Raw genomic sequence first — 18,578 nt, 5'->3', positions numbered from 1 at the left:
ACCCAGAGGCGTAGCGGGGAGCTGACGAGAGTGACCGCCGAGCTGTGGGCCGGGCTCCAGCGCAGGTGCGGGGTGCAGAGGTGCTTTTGGCCCGGCTGGGTGGGCTGCGGTGAGGTGGGTCACAGCCGTCCCCTTCGCCCAGGTCTAGCGCTTCGGCCCCGCCGTCCCGGTGCAGCTCTCTCCCGGGGATACTTTTGCGAAGGTTCAGAATGCCCTTTCCGTGTTCGCCATATGCTCCTTGGCTTCAGCTTTTTTTCGTAATTTGTTTTTGTGAAAGTCCTCAATGCATGAAGCAAAATAAGTCTGCGTGAAAGGGAGGAGTGTCTGTGATAGTCCCCGTGCCCTGGACTCATATGGCTACTGGTGAGAGCTGTAAAGATGGCCTTTGGGATAGTCCACAAATGATTCAATGCATAAGGAATTGGAATGAAAATTGTGTGTGGCGTGTTTAAGTACAAATGTGAAATTTTAGCAAGTCAAAGAGGAATGTGAATGCAAAATGCACACTTTGCATTTCTGGCCTCTGATGAAACATGATGCAACAGGAAATTGTGGCTTGGAGACATGTTTTTCCTAGCATTGCTTCTATGACTTGCCATGTCATTTCAGTGACAGGTACCTAAAGGAGTTTTCTTTCAAATAAGAGTCACATACTTCTTCCTCCAGTATAAAGTTATGTTTTTCTTTGAAAAAAAGCCCAATCTTGCAGATTGTAAAGCTACTTAACCTTTGTTGCTACCTAAAATATTAATCTATTCATGATCTTTGTGTGAGACTTACTTTCATATAACCAGTGTGATATCTATATTATTTAGTTTTATACATTATTTTGTAGGTTGAAACTACAATATTTGGTCTGAAACCTGCAGAATGGGTAGAACTTACTTTGTTGAGGAAGCTATTGGACAGTATCTTTCAGACCTCAGCACAAAAGTAAAGCCTTATGTCACTGGGCTGTTAATAGGGCAGGTAAGTGTGTAATATCTGAAGTCTGTTATATTCAGTCAGGTTAATAGGGCAAAGTCCCCCTTGGCCTTAATCATCATCTGGGATAAGTCTATTATTCAAACTGGAAGAAGCTTGATTTATCTTAAATGTGATGAAGAAATTCTTCCCCATGATGGTGGTGAGGCACTGGAACAGGTTGCCCAGAGAAGTTGTGAAGGCTGCAAGCCTGGAAGTGTTCCAAGATTCATGAAAAAAAATTTCCAGGGAGGCCTTATAGCAGCCTTCTACTGCCTGAAAAGGCTAGAAGAAAGCTGGGGAGGGACTTTTTACAAGGTCTTGCAGTGATAGGAAGAGAGGAAATGGATTGAAGCTGGAAGAGGAGAACTTTAGACTGGAGATTAGGAAGAAATTCTTTACAGTGAGGCTGGTGAGACACTGCAGCAGGGTGCCCAGGGAAGTCATGGATGCCCACTCTGTGGAGGTGTTCAAGGCCAGATTGAACGAGGCCTTGAGCAGCCTGGTCTAGTAGAAGGTGCCCCTGCCCATGGGAGGGAGGTTGGAACTAAATGATCTTTAAGGTCCCTTCCAACCCAAACCATTCTATTCATCTATGAATTATTTTTGTAGCATCTTACTGTAGAGTTTAACAATACCTGGTGTTAAAGCAGCCCTTACAGCTATTGTATGAGGCAGTATTTTCTCAGGCTTGATATCAACTGATGGTGTTTTTGCTTACATACATGGCTTTTAAAGTGTTCCCCACAACGGGACTACATTATTCGGGCTGTTCGAACGCCTCCGAAGGAAGAGCAGAAGGAAGATAACATCAGTCCCTTCAATCTGGCATCCATTGATGAGGAATGGATAACTACACATGCCAGTCAGGTAGCACAAGATGAGTTCAAGAAGGGGTGGGAGGGACAGAAAGGAGGTAAGATTGACAAAAATCTTGAGATCACACAAGTGATGTCATAGGCTTTTTTCTCACAGTGAAAGAACCCTACTAACCATCCAGCTCTGGCACCCTCAATACAAGAAGGACATGGACCTCATAGAGCGGGTCCAGAGAGGGCCATGAGAAGGATTTGGGGCTGGAACACCTCTGCTATGAGGACAGACTGAGGGAGCTGGGGTTGATCAGTGTGGAGAAGAAAAGGTTCCAGGGAGACCTTCCAGTACGTGAAGAGGGCCTACAAAGGCCTGTAGTGATAGGAGAGGTGCAATGGTTTCAGTCTAGAGAAGAGCAGATGTAGATTGGATGTTAGGAACAGATTCTTTACCATGAGGGTGGTGAAGCACTAGAACAGGTTGCCCCAGTTGGTAATGAGGCCCCATCCTTGCAGTTACTCAAGATACAAGGTTCAGCAGGGCTCTGGGCACCTGATCTAGCTGATGATGTCCCCGCTTAGCAAAGGGTGGTTGGACTAGATGACCTTTGGAAATCTGTTCCAAGCCATTCTAGGATTCTATAGCTAAGTTGGCACTGAGATTTTACAACAAAGTATCTATATTGCTTTCAAAGTTTTTGATGAAACGCAAGACTTGATAGGACTGAAGCATGAAAATCTGTGAGAGAGCTTTTCAGAAGAACCTATAAATGAAAATCAGTCTTGCTTCATTTCTGCTCTTGATACAAACTTAGCTCATTGGAAGATCTTGAAGATCAAATTGCATGGTGGCTAGATCTTTGATTCCTATTAATAAAAGCTCATTTTCTTATTTCTAGGTTTCTAGAATGCTTCCTGGAGGCTTATTAGTTCTTGGTGTATTTATTGTTGCAACTCCAGAACTGTCAAAGGAGAGTCAAAATGCTTTGCGCAAGGTAAGTAGACCTCCTGGTGGAGAGACAGGAGTATCTTTAGCTGATAGCTGAGTTGTCTTCTGTCATAGACCTGAGTATAGATGATTGTTTTGGGTTGGAAGTGACCTTAAAAATAAACCTCCCTGCCACTAGACCAGGTTGTAAAAAGGCCTCGTTCAACCTGGCCTTGAATGCCTCCAGGTAGGGGGCATCCACAACCTCCCTGGGCAATGTGTTCTAGTGTCTCACCACTCTTACTATAAAGAATTTCTTCCTAATATCCATCCAAAATCTGCCCTCCTCAAGCTTCAGTCCATTCTCCCTCCTCCTATTGCTACAAACCCTTGTAAAAAGTCCCTCCCCAGCTCTCCTGTAGGTGTCTTCAGGTCCTGGAAGGCTTCTCTAAGGTCTCCCCAGAGCCTTGTCTTCTCTAGGCTGAACAGCCCCAGCTCTTTCAACGTGTTCCCACAGGGGAGGTTCTCCAGCCTTCTGATCATCTTCTTGGCCCTTCCTCTGGACCCACTCCAGCAGTTCCATGGTCCCTCTTATGCTGGGGGCACCAGAACTGGATGCAGTGCTCCGGATGGGGTCTCAGCAGAGCAGAGGGTCAGAATCCCCTCCCTGTCCTGCTGCTCTCACCTCTTTGAATGTAGTCCAGAACGCAGCTGCCTTCTGGGCTGCCAGCAACCATTGCTGGCTCATGGTTAGTTTTTCATCAACTCACAACCCCAAGTCCTTCTCCAGACTGCTCTTGAGCCATTTCTCACCCAGCCTGGATTTGTGCCAGGTGTAAGACCTTGCATTTGGTTTTGTTGAACTTCATGAGGTTGGCTTGGGCCCATCTTTCAAGCCTGTCCAAGCACCTCTGAATGGATCCTTTCCTTCCAGCATGTCAGCCAGGCCACACAGCTTGGTGTGACTCAGAGACTTGCTGAGGGTGCCTCGATGCCACTGTCCATATCAGATATAGAAATGTTAAACAGCACTGGTCCCAGTAATGGCAGTAATTGTTAGTAATGGTAGCACGTTACCTTTTGGTGTTCAGATGAGCGACATTTACAGTAACAGATCGACAGCTCTGATTCCTTTGTAAGCAACATATCATATATAACTAGTACTGTTTGACTTAGGTGGGAGGATTATAGCTAAAGACCTAGAATGTTTTTAAGGTCTGTCTGACAGATTTAAAATACATTTTTGTTATAGTATTGGGGCATCTAGTGCCACATTTAGTTCATGCCCTGTAACTGTAGATCCGTTGTATCATTTTCAGAAGGTAAGCATGGTAAGTGACTTAAACACCAGCAGTTTTTTGAAGCCTAAGGAACAGGATTCAGTTTTGGCAGTGCAGTGCCCTCACATCTCAGTTGGGATTACTGAAACTAGTAGGCAAGAAAAAAAGGTGAGCTGTGTCCAGGTAATTGGGGATGGCTGAACTAAAATTTTGGATGTTTTAATTGGTATCTATCTTGCACAGTTGTCTTTCCTGGTCCTCACCTGATAGGCATAAAGCTGTAATGTTTTTGTTAGGACAAAAGCATACAAGTTAAATATGTGAATGTGTGTTGCTTGGTTCAGTTTGTAAGGAAGCTGGATGAAGATTTCATAAGCAATTTTCACTTTTGAGTGGTTGCCTGTGAATCTTCGTTGAATGTTGTTTCAGCACTGCATTTTGGCAACTGAGTGTAGAAAAAGGAAAAAGAGGAAGTGGCCTCACATTGCACCATGGGCAGTTTTGGTTGGACATTAGAAGACACTTCTTCCTGCAAGAGTTCTCAAACACTGGAACAGGCTCCCCAGGGAGGTGGCTGAATTCCCATCCCTGGAGGTGTTTAATGAATGCAGAGATGTGGTGCTCAGGGACATGGTTTAGCACCAGACTCTAGAGTTAGATAATGGTTGGACTCAGTCTTAGAGTCATTTTGGTTAGAAAATACCTTTATGATTCCATGATTCTACAAGGCTTTTCCAGAAAATACAATTATTATTTTTGTGGAAAAATGCATAATCCTTATTTTTCATCTTTAGTTGATCTTCTCAGTGGAAAAGTCCTTGACTAAGAGAAGGCTCTGGAAACCAGCTGAAGAGGAGGTCTCAGACAGAGCAGCTCTTCAGATTTGTTCCTCTACAAAGAAGTATCCTTTCTGAGCAGCTTTACTGATGGAGGGTGCTACCCACAACCTATTTTGTAGGTATTTCTGAGTAAATGATAAATTGGGAGGAGGAAGATGTTTGAGTTAGGCATGAATCAGTAAGTTGAAATCATGATGTTTTCTCATTAGCCATGATCCTCTTATCCTTGCAAAATTCCCATCATTTCTTACTGTTAGGTGTGTCTGTCAGGTGGCATCAAATCTTCCCTTTCCAAGCCAATTTTGATTTGCATAAATTGAAGAAAGAATCTAAAATACTGTAAAAGTTCTCTAGCTTGCTGTAACGTGGAAGTGGAGAGGCAGTGTGCGTGTGGGACCTGAACAAGTGCTGCAGTGCAATGCTGGGTCTGTTGATGATTTCTCTTGAGGAAAGCAAGATTTTTCCTTAGGTGAGAGAGACAACTTGCAAACTGATGCCTAAGTGATTCTCCCTGTGAATCAATATCTATTGATCTTAATATATTTGTAAGAGATGGGATAGCACCACTATGATAGTTGGAGTTTACAGTCAAATCTTTTCCCGCTTTTTTTAACCTAATGAAAGGTGAGAACTTTCTTCAGAGCATAAATTAGCTCAACAAAGAAGTGAAGGACAAAGTTAATTGAAAATTGGTTTTACTCAGTTTGGGTTTTTTGCCTTTCACTGGGTCTTTTTCTTTAAGTAGCAAAGAGTAGTTTGCCGAACCTATGACGTGCAAGATCCCAAGGTAAGGTCCTCATCCTGTGTCACACGTGGTTTTTAGTGCATGACAAGCAATGTTTCCAAAATCTCTCTATTTATGGAGCTATATAGTGTTTAGTGTTGATGCTTTGCTTTATTTCTGCTCTCAGAGTTCAGCTAAACCAGCCGACTGGAAATACCAGAATGCTCTTTCTGCCTCCTGGCTAGCTCTGGGCTGCACAGTAAATGTTAATATTCACATTCCACTTCTTGCTACTTCACCAAACCATGACTTGGAGAAGAACACCAAGGTAACTAACTGGGTATCTCTGTTTTCTAGTTGGTCTCTATACTACTTTTTTCTGTGGATAATTAAATGAGAAAGATTTGAACAGTGGGAGTAGAGGAGTGGGGCTAATCAATGGGCAATATTTGGTAGCTATTCAGAGATTCACAGATTGCACGGGGCTGGAAGGGACCTTCAAAAGTCATCTTGTCCAACCCCCACAGTCAGCAGGGTCACCTCCAACTAGATCAGGCTGCCCAGGCCCACTTCAAGTCTGATCTTGAATGTCTCCAGGGATGGGGCCTCAACCACATTCCAGTATTTTACCACTGTAATTCAAAGTTTTTCTGAAGCATTCGTAGTATTAAAAAGATGGATAACTTCTCTTCTGTGCTTAGTGTTGGGAGTTTGCTCAAAATTATTTAGCAGTTATTATGGGTATTCCAACTAAAGTATCTTCTGCTTCATCTCCTTCACTGGAGACTTTCAAAACCTGCCTGAATGCGTTCCTGCTAACGTAGGTGATTGTGCTCTACCAGAGGGGTTGGACTCAATCATCTCTGAAGGTCTCTTCCAGCCCTTAACATTCTATGATTTATGGTCTAGTACCATGTTACATCCAGTTAGAACAGGGATACACAGGGTGCTTTTAACATGAATTGACTTTCAGTTGGCTGCATACCTCTACAAAAATCCCTGGGGTAGCACTGCAATCTTTTGAAATGCTTGTTTCCTAATATATTCTGGACATGTTGCTTTTAAGATTTACCTTCAGAAACACATGTAGGTGGATTTTTTTTTGCAGACTTTAAAAATCTTGGAATAACTGTTGAAATGTGTATTTCTATGATTTCCTGAGTGATGCTATCCAATTCTATTAGTGGAATTCTCTTTGCTTTTCTTGAATATGTTCTTTGAACATCTCTTCTATGAGGAAAGACTAAGAAAGCTGGGGCTTTTTAGTCTTGAGAAGAAAAGACAGAGAGGACTTTATCAATGTCTATAAATGCGGGGTGGTTGTCAAGATGAAGGTAGCAGGCTCCTTTCAGTGGTGTCCTGTGATACGACAAGGAACAATGAATAGGTACAAGTGGGAACACAGGAAGTTCCACCTCAACATGAAGACAAACTCCTTTGCTGTGAAGGATGCTGGAGCCCTGACATGCTGCCCAGAGAGGTTGTGAAGTCTGCTTTTCTGGAGTGGCTCCAATCCCACCTGGACACTTCCCTGTGCTGTCTGTCATAGGTGACCTTGCTTTGGCAAGGGGGTCGGACTCGGTGGTCTCTAGAGGATCCTTCCATCCCCTACCATTCTATGATTGCTTAAGAAATTTTTGTGTTTTCACAGAATGGGTTAAATCGATGGTCAAAACAGATAGAAGACAGTGTTTTTCTGATCAATGGACAAGTTAGAAGCGATGATACAGAACTACTGGAAGGGCAGGTGAGTACTGAACAGTTTCTGTGTGTAGTTATAACCCCCAGTGTGATGAAGCACTGACTGGGACATCTGTACGATAGTTGTTGATCTAATTGACCTATATCAGGTAACTAACACACAGGAGTGGTTGCATTCCCTTCTTCATTGCTTCATTTTCTAGTTCTTCTTCTGGCAATGTAAAATCAATAATTAAAAGTGAACTCTGGCTGAGTAGTTTTCTATGTGCTGTCTCCTCATTGAAGACCATAAGGTGTGAATGCAGGTGATGAGATTTCTAAGACCTACATATGTCTAAATGTTTAGCAAAGAGTGGAAACATCTTGTTTGGCTGTTACCTTCTATTCTCATGGCTGTTTTCTATGTGCCATTTTTCTCTCTTAAAAGCACTTCCACAGTGAGGTGACTTGATTCAGGGAGGTGTATTTTTTTTTTCCTGTTTCATGACACAGAATTTTTTTCCCTCAGAAAAAGTCAAAAGGAAATACTCAGTCTGGCACTCAGTTTTCTGATGTCAAGGTTCTGACGCAATTGGTGAGTATTTAGTGGCTTGTAATGTATAACTGTGCTGTTATCCTACAAAACAGAATTAAAAAATAAAATAACATTCTGAATTATTCTCTAGAAATCTAGCTTGCTTTGACCTAAGGCTTCTTTTCTTTTGTGTATATTGACAGTGAAACTCTTTGTAGAAGATTGGCATGCTTCATGCCTTTAGAAATTCTTGTGGCCTGTCCAAAGAAGGACAACGAAGCTGGTGAAGGATCTAGAGCACAAGTCTTGTGAGGAGCAGTTGAGGGAACTGGGGTTGTTTAGTCTGGAGAAGAGTAGACTGAGGGGAGACCTTCTCACTCTCTACAACTCCCTGCAAGGAAGTTGGAGGCAGGTGGTGGTTACTCTCCTCTCCCTGATAAGAAGTGATAGGACAAGAGCAAATGGCCTCAAGTGGCAACAGGGTTGGTTTAGTTTGGCTATTAGGGGCAATTTCTGCAGTGAAAGAGTGGTTATGCCCTGCACCATGCTGCCCAGGATAGTGGTGGAGACACTATCCCTGGAAGTTTTCAAAAAAATGTGTAGATGTGGTGCTGAGGGACATGGTCTAGAGGTGACCTGGCAGTGCTGTGTTAACGATTGGACTGGATGATCTTGTAGATCCTTTCCAGCCTTCGTGATTCTTTGTGCCTATGATAAACACGTTTGCTCAGAATTGCCCAGTATAGCAGCAAGGAGACTAATGAAAACTGGTTCTGTAGAAGTGAAGTCCTCCAGTGAAAGCAGGATTCCTGTACGTACCTGTATGTGGTGATTTCAAGGTGACATTACTTCATTCTGAAGTTCAGCATCACGTCCATGACTAGCTATGGACATCTACTTGAATGCTTTCATCAGAAGTTCTCTCACTGGTTCTGGGTTAAGGGATGGATCTTGTGAGCTGAGTCATAAGCTAGAGCTGTCAGATCTGTGTCAGGAGTTCCCTCCCTACCAGAGGCAATGCTGATTTGAACCCTGAGTGAGGTGTCCCAGTCTAGGTCATAAAGTCCAGATGTGTCCAGGCTTCTTGCAGGACACAGGCCCTCCCATTTGGTCAGGTAGTTCCTGGGTTCTCTGCAGATATCTTTAGCAAAACATTTAGATACATGTAAAATGGCCTTTCAAAGACTTGATTTAAAAATTACATCTTAAAGACTAAGCTTCTGTTGTTGTTACATTGTTCCAGTGGCTGATTGCCTCAGAGTAATGGAAGCTTTTTGGTTTGGAGGAGGGAGTTTAAGTGGTTCGCGTGGCAGTTACACATCCATGTGTTTCCAGGTGTTGTCTTGGAGTGCTTCACACAACACACTCACTGTTTTGGTCATGAGGGTGAATATTTCCAGGCAATAGTTTGATGGCACTCTAAATGTGGCATCTATAATTTAGTGCTGACTGATGAGATGACTCTTAAGACACCTTAAATTATGCTGACTATACAATAAACAGATAGACTTCATTGCATAAAACACAAAATCATACAAAGATTTCTAGATTGCAGTGGTAAGGCACAAGCTGCTTGCCTGGAAGATTTTAGAAGTCTTACAGACACTATTATTTAAATCTCAAGAAATAGAATGCCTGGAAAATAAATACAGTTTCCATAAGGGAAAGGGAGAGAGATTTTCAGTCCTAACTAAAAAAACAAAATTAAATTAGAGTTATAAATGATGAGGAAAATAGATTATATGTAAACATCTGAAGGTATGCTATGAATTTCCTAGTTCTGGGTTTTGTTACTTATACTGCCAAGTGCCTTGGTAACAAGATAAAACTGAAACCTGTTTCTTTTGCAGTCCCAGAGTTCAAGTCACAGATCAACAGCCGCAGTCCAGATCTGCAGTGGTTCCATAAATCTCAAAGGTGCTGTGAAATGCAGAGCCTACATACATAACAACAAGCCCAAAGTTAAAGAAGCTGTTCAGGTAGTGAAAAGGTTGTTAGTTCATAAAAAGATTGTTCTGCAATCCATGATAGTTGTTTGGTTTTCCTTTGTTGAAATGCCATGATCTAAACTGGGGTCAAGGTGTTTTTCTCCTTGAAAGACACAGGGATTATTTTATGAAGCATCTGTGTGTGAGGTTGGTTCAATTCCTTTTTTCCTTCTAGAAGGCGTGTCTCCTGTTGCCAAGACTGTTACCTGGTGAATCCACACCAGATTTATACCAGAATTTCCCAAGTGATTAGGCTGTGACAGATTTTCTTTAAATAAGAAACAATTCCAGGCTTTATTTTTCTATCTGTAGAGGGAAAATATAGATTTATTTGTTCACTGGTTGGGGTTTTTTCCCTCTTACCTAATCCGTGCTTTATGATTATTCTTGCTTGTGTTTAATGGTAATATCTAGAAGCTATCAGTTCTTGTTCTAACACTACTAAAATTTTCTGCAACTTTCCTTATTTTATGGTTTTCTTTTTTTATTTTAATTTCTTTAATTTTTTTGATGTTAGCTTCCTGATATTAGATTTATAAAATTCTCTTTAGAGTTTCTATTTTCTGGGGAAAAGATATTCTTTCAGCATGCATTAAACTTATGAGGGCTTTCTTACATGCTTTTGGACTAGTCGAAAGTTTTCAAAATATTTTTTTCCATTATTAACGTTTCCACTTTTGTCCTTGCAGGCTTTGAAGAGAGACATCATAAATACATTGAGTGATCGGTGTGAAATACTGTTTGAAGATCTCATTATCAATGAAGGACCTCACAAAAAAAGTAGGCATTAAAAAACCCCAACAGCTGACACTTGCAGTGAATTCTGGTGTTTGTAGAAAATTCTCCTGGTCTACTGAAGTCGCGGTATGGTTAGAGCAGAATAAAAGTTCAGGAAGAACTTCTTCAGTATGAGTGTGATGAGACTTTGGAACAGGTTGCCCAGGAAGGTTATGGATACCCCCTGCCTGGAGGTGTTCCAAGGCCAGGTTGGATGAAGCCTTGAGCATCTGAGTCTGTTTGAGAGGCATCCCTGCCCATGGCAGCAAGATTGGAGTATATGATCTCCCATGTCCCTTCCAACTTAAGCCATTCTATCAGTCTAGTTGTTATGTTGTTTTCTTTTAAACATAATATTCAATTAATTATAATTAATGAATTGGATTAATTAGAATTATTTTTAAACCACATACACTACTTGAAACACCAATCTGAGGGTGTTAGTTAAAGGAAAGCCTTTGAAAAGATACTACCTTTGGTAGTGATTTTGGACAAAATGGGAAACAAACAGGTTGATTGTGTAAGGACAAACGATTCATGTTCAGAATAACTATTGGCTTCAGGATAACGTGTTTGGTTCATTCTGCTTTTGGCCAACTTGACTCAGCCTGCATGATGTAAACTTGCTGTTCTCAAGCACATGCAGTTTGCAGTTTCCTCTTCAGGTGGCACTCGTACTATGTGGCTTTGTGGCACAAAGCAGCCTGATGTTTGCAGTCCTTGGTGGTGTTGAAATCATGTGCTGCTCTCTCTTACCAGCATCCTTTCCCAGAGTTCTTTTGCTAGCCATTCTAAACATGGAAAATAAAGTCTATTGAACATTTTATCATCTGTTTTGGAGGTTGCTGGGGTATTTCTGGAGCAACTTAAGTGAGAATATAAATCAGTGTAACAGCAGCCAAAACTTGCTTAAAGCAGTAACAATTAAAGAAGCCTTCTGAAAGCAGGATTTTTACATGGAAGCCTTGAACAGTTCTTTTGCAATAGCTTTATCTTATGGGCAGAGATTAATGAGGAATTTTATCATGACTGGCAAGGTTTTTATTTGGCTGGTATTTTTTTTCTCCTTCTTTCCTTTAGATTTTGAGCGGGCATATCATGTCTTACCTCAAAGACTGTTTGTCCCCATTGCTGGATCCAGTGTGATGCTGAGTGATTATAAGTTTGGTGATGAGGCCACTGGAGAGATTCAGGAACGGTTTGTTGAGATGTTGGATCAGTCTGTGCAAGCTGAAGATATCCATATAGCTGAGGACATGAGCACAGGTAAATACAACATCCAAGAACCAGCACAGGCTGCACCGGTGGCCGGAAAGTTGCCTGGTGGAAAAGGACCTGGAGGTGTTGGTTGACAGACATCTGAAAATGAGCCAGCAGTATGCTCAGGTGGCCAAGAAGGCCAAACAGCATCCTGGCCTGGATCAGCAACAGTGTGACCAGCAGGACCAGGGCAGAGACTGTCCCCCTGTATTTGGCACTGGTGAGGCCACATCTGAAATAATGGGTTTGAATTTGGGCCTGTCACTACCAGAAAGACATTGAAGGGCTGGAGCATGTCAAGGGAAGGGCAGTGAAGCTGGTGAAGGGTCTGGTGAGGAGCAGGGGTTGTTTAGTCTGAAGAAAATGAGACTGAGGGGAGACCTCATTACTCTCTACAACTCCCTGAAAGGAGGTAGTCTTCTGGCTAATTTTCAGTAGCTCCACTTAGCTGGTTTAAGAGCTGATTTCTACTTAGAATGAAAAGTTGAGAGCTTTAGTCAAAGCTAAATTTTTTTCACTAAATATTACAAAACAGATACATGGTCTCATGTGCCTTTTGGAAAGATTTCATGCTTAAAACCTGTCTCTTTAAAATTTCAAATTACCCTTCTTTGTGCTGAGTGTTTTGGTTTATGTGTCAAATGCAGTGCCCAAATGTGAAATTTTGTGATTCACCCTAAATGGCTAGGAAATAGAGAGGGCTTTTCGTTTTCTACTGATTATCTTGTAAGTCTATAATCTGATTACAGAATGTTTCTATTCCTTTTAAATACAGATATTTTGCAATAATCTAGTTACTGAATTTCTGAGTATTTCTGATTTGTAATGTTTCCTGTTACCTTTTTTCCCTATACAACTTTGATTTCAACGTAGAAGTCAAATGCATCTAATAATACTTTGTGATCTTAGGAAAAAGATTTCTTTCCTTTCCTTTTTCCTCTATCCATGTGAATATGAGCTGTGGGTTACAGTTTGATAATATTTTAAAAACAAATGACGCTAATTCTCAGCTAAGGACTCAGGACGCTTTTTTGGCATCTGGGGACAAAAAAATTGAGAATGTAGCCATGAGTTTGCTGTACAGGGTGAATTGTGATGACGTCACCTAGTTGTTTACTTGGGGATTTTGAGTTTCTTAATTTCAGCACTAACCATAAATTCTGCTGTCTTTCCAAAATAATCAGTTTTCCCAGGTTTTTACCTAAACCTGTTTGCAGGGAATCTGACTCATTAAGTCAAGAAGTAAAAGCTCAAGAACCTCAAGAAAAACAAGAAAACCAATAAAAATCTCTCTTGCATTGTAAGAGTAATAATCTTAACACTAATTATTACTGGGCTTTAAGGAATTAATGTAAATTAGGGAAGCAAATTAATGTTGTAGCAGTTGAGGTAGGTGTGGGAGGGAGAGGGAAGATGATTCAGTTTGGTTTTATTGTTCATGTAAGAATGTATGATCAAGAGGTGATGTTGGAAGGATGGAGTTAAAAACTTTTGGGCTGAATAAGCTGAAAATGAACTGGTCTGAAACCAGGCTAACAAGCATGGAAGGTCTCTTAGACTAAGGAATGGGATGGCCTTGAAGGGTAAAATAATCAGAAACAAGATACAGTAATTAAGAGCAGTATCTAAAGAGAGTGAAATTCTTTCAGCTCCTGAGCTAATGCCTTAACATTAACCAGAGACAAATTTGGAAAAAGATCAAACCATCAAGGTGTCTCTTCCATAACCTGTGGAGGTTTTAGTGCTAAAATCCACCCCTCTAGGAGGAGAATTTCAATGTCATTTTAGGACCCCCATAGTGTAGTGAACCAGGTAAAGGGTGGAGCAGAGAGATTGATATGAAGTCATGTCACCAATCATAGCTAATTTATTATTTGTACTGTATATAAACTGCTGCTGTTTGAGCTCAAGAGGGCTGGATTTGTGATTTATCATCTAGCACTTGATTCTGCGGCACTGAAATAAACCAGTTGCTCAACTTTGTCAGTTGCCTTCAAACACCAGGGAAAGAACCCTTTTTTGGGACTACAGAGGTAGGAAGAAGGCACAATCACAAAGACTTGATGCCATTAGTGTATACAAAATGATGTCGAGGTAGCCCATGAAATGAGTTTGTGTGTTCTTGTTGTAGAGTTGTCATAGAACAATAGAATGGCTTAGGTTGGAAGGGACCTCGGAGATCATCTACTCTGATCTCCCTGTAATGGGCAGGGACACCTCTCAACTAGACTTGGTTACTCAAGGCTTCATCCAACCTGGCACCAAACACCTCCAGGGGTGAGGCATCCACAACCTCTCTGGGCAACCCATTCCAGAATCCCATCACCCTTGCACTGAAGAACTTTGTCTGAAGATCCAGTCTAAACCTACTGTTTCTCAGCTTTAAATCATTCCCCCTTGTCCTGTCTCTAGACACCCTATGAAAAGTCCACCTCCAGCTTTCCTGTAGGATCGCTTCAAGTACTGGAAGGCAGCTCTAAGATCCCCCTGGACTTTTCTGCTCTCCAGGCTGAACCAACCCAGCTCCTTCCACCTATCCTCATAGCAGAGGTGCTCCAGCCCTTGGATCATCCTTGTGGCCCTCCTCTGGGGATTGTTTTTCTTGTCAAATGAGTATAAAGTAAAGAAAGTGTGTAGCAGAGGAGACGGTAAATAAACATACAAAGAGAATTTGAGAATAAACTGAGAGAACACCACGGTGAACACCATGAAGTATGTCTGTAGACTGGGCTCTGTTAATAGTGATGATAATGCTATCAGCACAGCAGTGGTGGATTCTGGTAATGATTATTACAGCTGTATTAACTCATGACTTATTTATACACTTTTATTAAGACCGTTTTAGGAATTAGGCTTGTTAACTGTGTAAGAAAAGTGTTCTGCCTTGTAAAGAAATTTTGCAATTGGATTTTGATTGGTACTCTGCTATGACATGTTTGAGTATTGTTATCTTTAGATACTGCTTTTAATTTCGTGTGCCTTCCATTTTTGTTAGCTTGGTTTCAGACCTGTTTATTCTAATATTAGTCAGCCCAAAAGTTAACTCCCTCCTTCCAACATCAGTATTGCTGTAAATGTGTTGTGTGACATAATGAGAGTTTGAGGTTTCCCCTGTGTAAAGACTTTAAGTGCACCATTCCAGTTTGGGAAGCATTTGTTGTATCCCAGAGTGTAGCACTATCTTTATTAGTAATAATTCAATATTCAGTAATGGTGTAAAAACTGGCATGTAATGAATTTTGAAATCATCCTTTCTGTTTGTGGCCCCATTCCTGTGGTCTCAGTCTCCAACCTTGAATAACTGGAAATCCTATCCATTAGGGAGAGCTTGCTGATAAAAGGAATTGTTTAGCAGTCAAGAACTTGGCTTCTGAAATAATTTCAGTTTTTGTTGCTCTTTAAATATGTTCTTGAGAAGAACAGGCTGTAATCAGCATAGCCAAAATATTTATTTTTAAGCAGCTTTTAGTCAAAACATATGAAATAAAGGTATTTTGAGAAGGTCAGTTTTGTGCCCTGGCCTAGTACAGCTTCTGCTGCTGTCTCGTACAGTTTTCTTCTGATCTCTCAAACTCTCCAGTAAGGCCACTACTGGGTCATGATTTAAAATTGTTACATGGAAAACAGAAAGTAGAAAGGGACCTATTTATAACTGAACGATATAAACAGCTCTAAGGCTATTTTCAAAGTATTTAGTGCTTTAATGCAAGCAATTGAAAGCTCTGCTGTCTGATTGGCTTTACTAAATCTCTGCTCCTCCTGGGTGCAGGGGGTGGGGTGTTAAATACCATGAGTGGATAAACATAAATAAAGCTTCAGTAGTGGTAATCACGGCCCCATCTTTGTTTGCAAAGTGAAGAATTAATGAAGAGCTAAAGAGTCATAAAATGAGTATTAGAAGGCAGCTGCTTTTGAAAACTCAAGTGTGATTTATGCTACAGCTGCTTCACATGCAGGTCTTCCATAACTTCATGGCATAAATGCCTTTGGCCATTAAATAGCTCAAGGGTGTTTCTTTTCTTTTCTCTTTGTTCCTCTTTCATTTCTTTTTCTTGCCCCTGAGCAAGCCAGAACTGCTGCCTTGATGTGCAACTTCAAAAGTTTCCTTCAGAACAGTGCAGCAGTTCTTAGGGAGGTGCAAAGAAATGCAAAGTTAGAGGGCATAGACTCTCCTACTTGCTCATCAGGGCTAAAGCAGAGGGAAACCTGCTGGATCTGGGCTTCAAACGTGACCTAAGAAATGTGGTCAGCTGTTCTAAAAGTTATTTGTTATTTTAGGGAATTGACAACTGTTGTATTTCAGAGAGAATGTGGTGCTCTTCCCACGCTAGTACTTAGTCTAGAAGCTATATCCCAACAGAAGATTTCTGCTCATGTTTCAGGCACATGAGGGTGTTTTCCTTTGCACAGAAAAAATAGTGCTGAAACTTATTGTGAACAAGTGGCCGTCAGAGATAGTTGATAATTTACCTTCAGAAAAGCACTCCTGGCACTGAAATGTTGTGCCCTTATTTCTATTTTACATGCATGTCCAGCATGCAGAGATCTCAAAGCAATGTTTATGCTGAATGTATGCATATGGATGTGTGTCTGTGTCTATTGGAATAGATATCAATCCTGTGAAGTTTCATGCTGGACGGTTATTAATTGCTCTGCTGCAATACATCCTGTACAAAGGCAGTGGGCTCATTGATAGAAATGGCTAAAGACACGTTCTAAATGTCAAGTTCCATTGCTTTTCTGTAGCAACAAGTCTTGTGCAAGCTTGACTTCAGAAGGTTTTGAAGACAATTTTGGCCATGACTCATTTTAGATGCCAGAAACAACTTTTCTGATCACACATCTAGATTATGCATTTAATCCACTGCTAATGATACGATATAGAGAAAGTAGTTTTCCATGAATCATTTTCATATGAATCACACAACGGATGTGCCTGATTAGTCAACCATATAATTTGTAATTTATAGGTGATTGACAACCCCACTCTGGAAATGAGAGTTCTGTTTTTATTTAGATCAGTATTCCACAGAATTGCGAAAACTGGATAGCTGGTAGTGCTGTGCATTTTTCTTCTTCATCTTCTGAGCAAGAATGATCTGTTAGTGGTTTTTTTTTTTTTTCTTATCTCAGCATGCCCCTTCCGTTGTTTCTGAAGACATCCAGACCTCACTGCAGTAGCACAAACTCTTTCTCCTACTCTTCACTTATCCAGAAGATGTCTGCAGCAATAGTAGCTACTGAGTTGTAATCAGAACTTTTGACAAGTAGTACCTTAGCAAACTCTTCTGGCAACAGGAGTGCAAATTGAAGGCCTCTGGCCCACCACCATCTAGTAGCCTTATCACTGAACTGCTAGTCCAAAGCATGCTTGCTCTGTGAGGGCCAAAGGAACAAGTTCAGATAGAGGACTTGAGATTAATCCTCTTCATTCTCTCCTCCCCCTCTCTAACAAGCTGGATATAGCCAAGTGATTAGAGAAATCTTTGGAAAGGAAATAGAAATGGGTTTGAATCCCCTCAGCCTGGAAATAGTCAAGCTCTTTCATCCTGGCTGAGCAGTCTGAGGATTTAGTAACTGTTCCAGAGGGGAATGTGTCCTCTGTGCCTGCTCTGGAAGATTTCAGTCCCTTTTTTTAAGGGAATCTTCAAAAAGGAATTTCTATGCTTGGGTTAAAAACCCAAACACTTATGGCTGTTGTGTAGGGAGATGATGCTGGGCTCATTCTTCTACTGACAGTAGGTTTTGCATGTAGCCTGAACTCTGAATGGAACTCTTTAATCTTGGAAAGTGGTTAAAGGTTCATTTTGGTGGTTCCCACTCAGCGTAGTCAGATTCTCTCCAGATTATGTAGAGGGGATTGAATATGTTACTCTGGAAGCAGAGGGTGGAAAATGAGTCTTGGAACTCTTCCAAGTTCTTTCTCTTTGGAAGAGGAACACTTCCAAAATGCATTCCTAAATGCATTTTTTCTCTTTATTTTTATTCTTTAAGCCATACAAACCAGTTTAGCACTGTGCTGTTTCTACTGTACCATTTCTACTGCAGTAAACTCTTTCTGCCATAAATGTACTTGGCATTAATTCAACTGTAAAGCACAACTGTTGCCTTTTCACCTGGTATTTATTTCTTCACTTGGTTTCCCTGCAGTTGATATTTGTCCAGTTACTGACCACATGGATGCCCCACAGCCTCAACAACTGACAAAAGCAACGTTGCTGTTGAAACTTCAACAAAATATGGGTATGTGACTTCCCTGGCTGTAGCTATGGAAATCCAGGAACTGTTCTCTCAGCTGCTCCTCATAAGACCTGTACGCTAAACGTCTTTTTTATGTTGTCTTCTCATTGTGTCAGTACCAAGGATGTCAATCTGTGGTCAGAAATATCATGTGAAGCTTCTATAACTTATTTGGCAGGGTAACTTCAGAGTTAGGCTTAACAGTAGTAGGTGTTGAGGTGGCTCTTTTTGTTGCTCTTCCTGCTTGTCGTTTCCCTTGACCCTGCCCTCCACACCTTAGGTGCTGCTGACTGTGCTGCCCTCACTGACGGACTTTCCTTTGTTGTTCTAGGTGTGGTAATAGCAGCTGCTGTTGCAATCTTTGCATCGATCTTCTCCTTCAATTACTTCAGTGATTAAACTCCAGCAGCCAGAGCTTCACGGGAGTATTGGCCAGTTACAAGATGGAAACCTCTGGGTTTAATACATTTGTAATTAAGAATAGTTGCCTAAATGTCACCAGTTAGATGTGCAATCTAAGCTGTAATGATAGGTTCAGTTCCAGCATGCACT

The 18,578-nt window shown here is 41.3% G+C and overlaps 1 protein-coding gene across 1 annotated transcript; it reads left to right on the top strand.

Annotated features, from left to right (window-relative positions):
* Positions 1–870: 870 nt before the first annotated feature.
* Positions 871–18,425, top strand: ODR4 (odr-4 GPCR localization factor homolog). Its single transcript, XM_054384341.1, has 13 exons — positions 871–969; positions 1,702–1,833; positions 2,675–2,770; positions 4,778–4,884; positions 5,573–5,609; positions 5,734–5,874; positions 7,198–7,293; positions 7,756–7,821; positions 9,612–9,740; positions 10,439–10,529; positions 11,607–11,792; positions 17,937–18,029; positions 18,358–18,425. The coding sequence occupies exons 1-13, from the start codon at positions 871–873 to the stop codon at positions 18,423–18,425; spliced, it is 1,341 nt and encodes a 446-aa protein (XP_054240316.1).
* The last annotated feature ends 153 nt before the right edge of the window (positions 18,426–18,578 follow it).

This window comes from Indicator indicator, chromosome 10 (genome assembly GCF_027791375.1).
Source record: "Indicator indicator isolate 239-I01 chromosome 10, UM_Iind_1.1, whole genome shotgun sequence".
Lineage (NCBI taxonomy): Eukaryota > Metazoa > Chordata > Aves > Piciformes > Indicatoridae > Indicator > Indicator indicator.
The sequence above is the reverse complement of the archived record's forward strand: the minus strand, read 5'-3'. Positions and strand labels throughout refer to the sequence as shown.

Coding starts and splice junctions, on each gene's coding strand:
- ODR4 (XM_054384341.1), top strand. CDS start 871: ATGGGTAGAACTTACTTTGTTGAGGAAGCTATTGGACAGTATCTTTCA. Junction 7,294..7,755: donor CAGAACTACTGGAAGGGCAG/GTGAGTACTGAA, acceptor TTTTTCCCTCAG/AAAAAGTCAAAAGGAAATAC. Junction 11,793..17,936: donor AGCTGAGGACATGAGCACAG/GTAAATACAACA, acceptor GTTTCCCTGCAG/TTGATATTTGTCCAGTTACT.